Source organism: Pongo abelii, chromosome 8, assembly GCF_028885655.2.
Source record: "Pongo abelii isolate AG06213 chromosome 8, NHGRI_mPonAbe1-v2.0_pri, whole genome shotgun sequence".
Classification (NCBI taxonomy): domain Eukaryota; kingdom Metazoa; phylum Chordata; class Mammalia; order Primates; family Hominidae; genus Pongo; species Pongo abelii.
Window position 1 is genome coordinate 140,595,769 of NC_071993.2, and position 3,416 is coordinate 140,599,184.

General features: G+C 54.6%; 1 protein-coding gene across 5 annotated transcripts in view; it reads left to right on the forward strand.

Annotated features, from left to right (window-relative positions):
• The window catches only part of PAOX (polyamine oxidase), a 20,536-nt gene extending 19,562 nt beyond the window's left edge, over nt 1-974 (forward strand). For all 5 annotated transcript variants that reach the window (XM_054523109.2, XM_024254320.2, XM_054523107.2 and 2 more), the window contains one exon: nt 594-974. In XM_054523109.2, coding sequence (XP_054379084.1) covers nt 594-737 — 144 coding nt within the window. In that variant the 3' untranslated portion in view covers nt 738-974. The remainder of the gene's footprint in view (nt 1-593) is intronic.
• The last annotated feature ends 2,442 nt before the right edge of the window (nt 975-3,416 follow it).

A 3,416-nucleotide genomic window follows, 5' to 3' on the forward strand; every position in this document is an offset into this window, starting at 1 on the left:
AGGCTGTAGCTTTCTTCCTCTGCCCACCCGACTCCCAGATCCCTCCCCCACCCTCCCCATATGTGATCCAGGAGTTGAGGCCAGATCACTATTCAGTGTTTACACCCCTTGTTTTCTCTAAACGCTGTTCACACCTGAGCCGCGGGGTGCAGTCGCTTCCTTTCCTGCTCATTGGTGGGTGCGTGTGAGCCGTTTTCCCACCCGTTGGTGGGTGCGTGTGAGCCGTTTTCCCGCCCGTTGGTGGGTGCGTGTGAGCCGTTTTCCCGCCCGTTGGTGGGTGCGTGTGAGCCGTTTTCCCGCCCGTTGGTGGGTGCGTGTGAGCCGTTTTCCCGCCCGTTGGTGGGTGCGTGTGAGCCGTTTTCCCGCCCGTTGGTGGGTGCGTGTGAGCTGTTTTCCCGCCCGTTGGTGGATGTGTGTGAGCTGTTTTCCTGGCTGTTGGTGGGTACACGAGCCCTTTTCTCGTCCGTTGGTGGAGGTGTGTGAACTGTTTTCCCACCTCTTGGTGGATGCTTGTGAGCCATTTCCTGTGTTTCTTTGCCCAGACCCTGCTGTCTGAATTGCATCCCCATTCTAACCCTGGTTCTTCTTTGCAGCTCCAGATCCTGTTTGCGGGGGAAGCCACACATCGCACGTTTTACTCCACGACGCATGGGGCTCTGCTGTCGGGATGGAGGGAGGCCGACCGCCTCCTCAGTCTGTGGGCCGCGCAGGTGCAACAGCCCAGGCCGAGGCTCTAGCTGGGCCCAGCCTACTCTGTTCCACCTGTGCCGGGGGAGGCTGGGACCCTCATTTCCTCTGACAGATTTCAATCTGGCTTGAGATTTGGGGATGTTAATAGGGTCCTCTGGCTTTTGGTAACTGGGGCCACCTTCTCAGTTCTTGTGTCTGTTATTGGAGTCTGGCCAGGGTTGACTTGAGCTGAGACACCGGATGCTCACGGAGACGCTGGACACATAAAGCAAGTTACAGCCGCAGTGTCCAGAGCCATCCTTCCTGCCTTGGGGCCGTCCTGTCCTTCCTGCCTTGGGGCTCCAGCATCTGCTGCTGTTGTCTTTGTCTTGCTCCAGGCCCAGGTTGCACAGGGCCCTGTGTCTCCAATCCTCACAACCACACGTGGCCCCACACTGTGGGTTCCCTGAACTCTGGGTCCTGTAGTTGCTTCTCGTCCCCCTGCATTCTTGTGGCTGCTGCCTGGGATGACAGCATAGCTGACAACCCTCCTCTTGCTCATCAACTGATGCTGCATCAGGCGTCCACTTCAGAGGTTCACAGGGCACTAGGGAAATGAGGGGTGCCCTGCCCTGAGGCCGGGGGTTTTCTGGAGGAAGTGAATACATAATAAGGCCTGAAATGAGAAACGGTGCCCAGCCCATGGGAGCTGGGGAGTGTGTGGGGCGTGGGCAGTGCTGGGGTGAGTGTGCCGGGTGCCAGGGGGTGTTGGGGTGGGGGCAGTGCTGGGGTGGTGGGGGGTGTTGGGGTGAGTGTGCTGGGTGCCAGGGGGTGGTGGGGGGTGTTGGGGTGAGTGTGCTGGGTGCCGGGGGGTGTTGGGGTGTGGGCAGTGCTGGGGTACCAGGTGGTATTGGGGTGAGTGTGCTGGGGTGCCCGGTGGTATTGGGGTGAGTGTGCTGGGGTGCCCGGTGGTATTGGGGTGAGTGTGCTGGGAGTCCAGGCCCCTCTCCGGCCTCTCCACCCCAGCCTAGATCTGCAGGGCTCCTCTCTTCTCACCCTCTGGTCTCTGTTGAAATCACCCCTCCTAGGGTGTTCCCTGACCCCCAGCCTCCCGAGCCCCAGCCTCCCTCTGTAGCCAGCAGCCCCACCTGCATTTGCTGTGTCACCAGACTGGTCTCTCCGGGGACACCTGCCTATCAGACACCTGTGAGAGAAATTCAAATTCCACAGGGTTTTATTGTGGTTTTGTGCTCCTAGGACCATGAGGGAATGCAGCTTCCTTCAAGTACAAAAATCTTTATCGTTAACATTTAGGGTTTCATCAATTCTGTATCCCAGGGACAAAGGCAGCAAGACCCAGGCTGCCCCCTCTGGGTGTGAGGGACTGGCTTGGTGAGGAGGGGGCTTGGGGGCATTGACCTAGCAGGAGGCCCTGACTGCCCCACTCAGCCCAGAAACCACCTGGGAGGCTTCTGTCTTCCACGGAGGGGCCACGTCTCTAATGCCCAAAAATGTTTACAGCTAGGCATTAGGGTATTAGGTGGTTTAAGAACATCAGAACCATGGCAATATTTTTGTACTTAGAATTTGAGCATGTTTGGTATTTCAGTAGCTTGTTTAAAAAATTCCAGTAGAGGCTGGGTACCATGGCTCATGCCTGTAATTCCAGCACTTCGGGAGGCTGAGGTGGGCAGATCACCTGAGGTCAGAGTTCGAGACCAGCCTGGCCAACACGGCGAAACCCCATCTCTACTGAAAATACAAAAAAATTAGCCGGGCGTGGTGGTGCACACCTGTAGTCCCAGCTACTCAGGAGGCTAAGGCAGGAAAATTGCTTGAACCCGGGAGGCGGAGGTTGCAGTGAGCCAAGATTGCGCCACTGCCCTCCAGCCTGGCGACAGAGTGAGACTCCCGTCTTAAAAATAAAAATTCCGGTAGAGTAATACTCTTGTAATGCAACGTGCAATTGAGCAGTTGCTGACTGCTGATTTAGAGTTGAAATCCGACTACATTTATGTCTAGTCTTGGACAGTGGAGAATATTTCAGCCTCATTGTATTAATTGGTTTAATTTAGCAGAACTGCAGTCAGTATTTGGAAACAGTTTATTTGTTATATTAAACCCTGAAGTACATGAGGCTGCGTGCGGTGGCTCATGCCTGTAATCCCAGCATTTTGGGAGGCCAAGACAGGTAGATCACTTGAGGTCAGGAGTTTGAGACCAGCCTGGCCAACATGGTGGAACCCCATCTCTACTAAAAATACAAAATCAGCCGGCGTGGTGGCAGGCGCCTGTAATCCCAGCTACTCCGGAGGCTGAGGTGGGAGAATCCCTTGAACTCGGGAGTTGGAGGTTGCAATGAGCGAGATCGTGCCACTGCACTCTTGGGCAACAAAGCCGAGACTCCATCTCAAACAAAACAAAACAAACAAAAACCCTGAAGTACTTAAAAAGAAAATGAAGAGATTACATTTACAAGGTAAATTTAAAGTATTTGAGAGATTTTAACCAAATTGTAAAAAGAGATTGCTAAATTTTTACACTTATACTCAGGATATGCTTAAGGGAGAACGATGATTTTTAATATTTAATGAATGTTAATAAATCTGCGAATTACTTAAACCCACAAAACCCAGGAACCCACCCCGTCCCCGGGGTTTCCTTGTAATCCCGCCGCGGCGCCCGGCCCACTATTCGTCCCTCCCTCTGGGCCCGGGCCCCGCCCACTCCGGGCTTCGCCGGGGGCG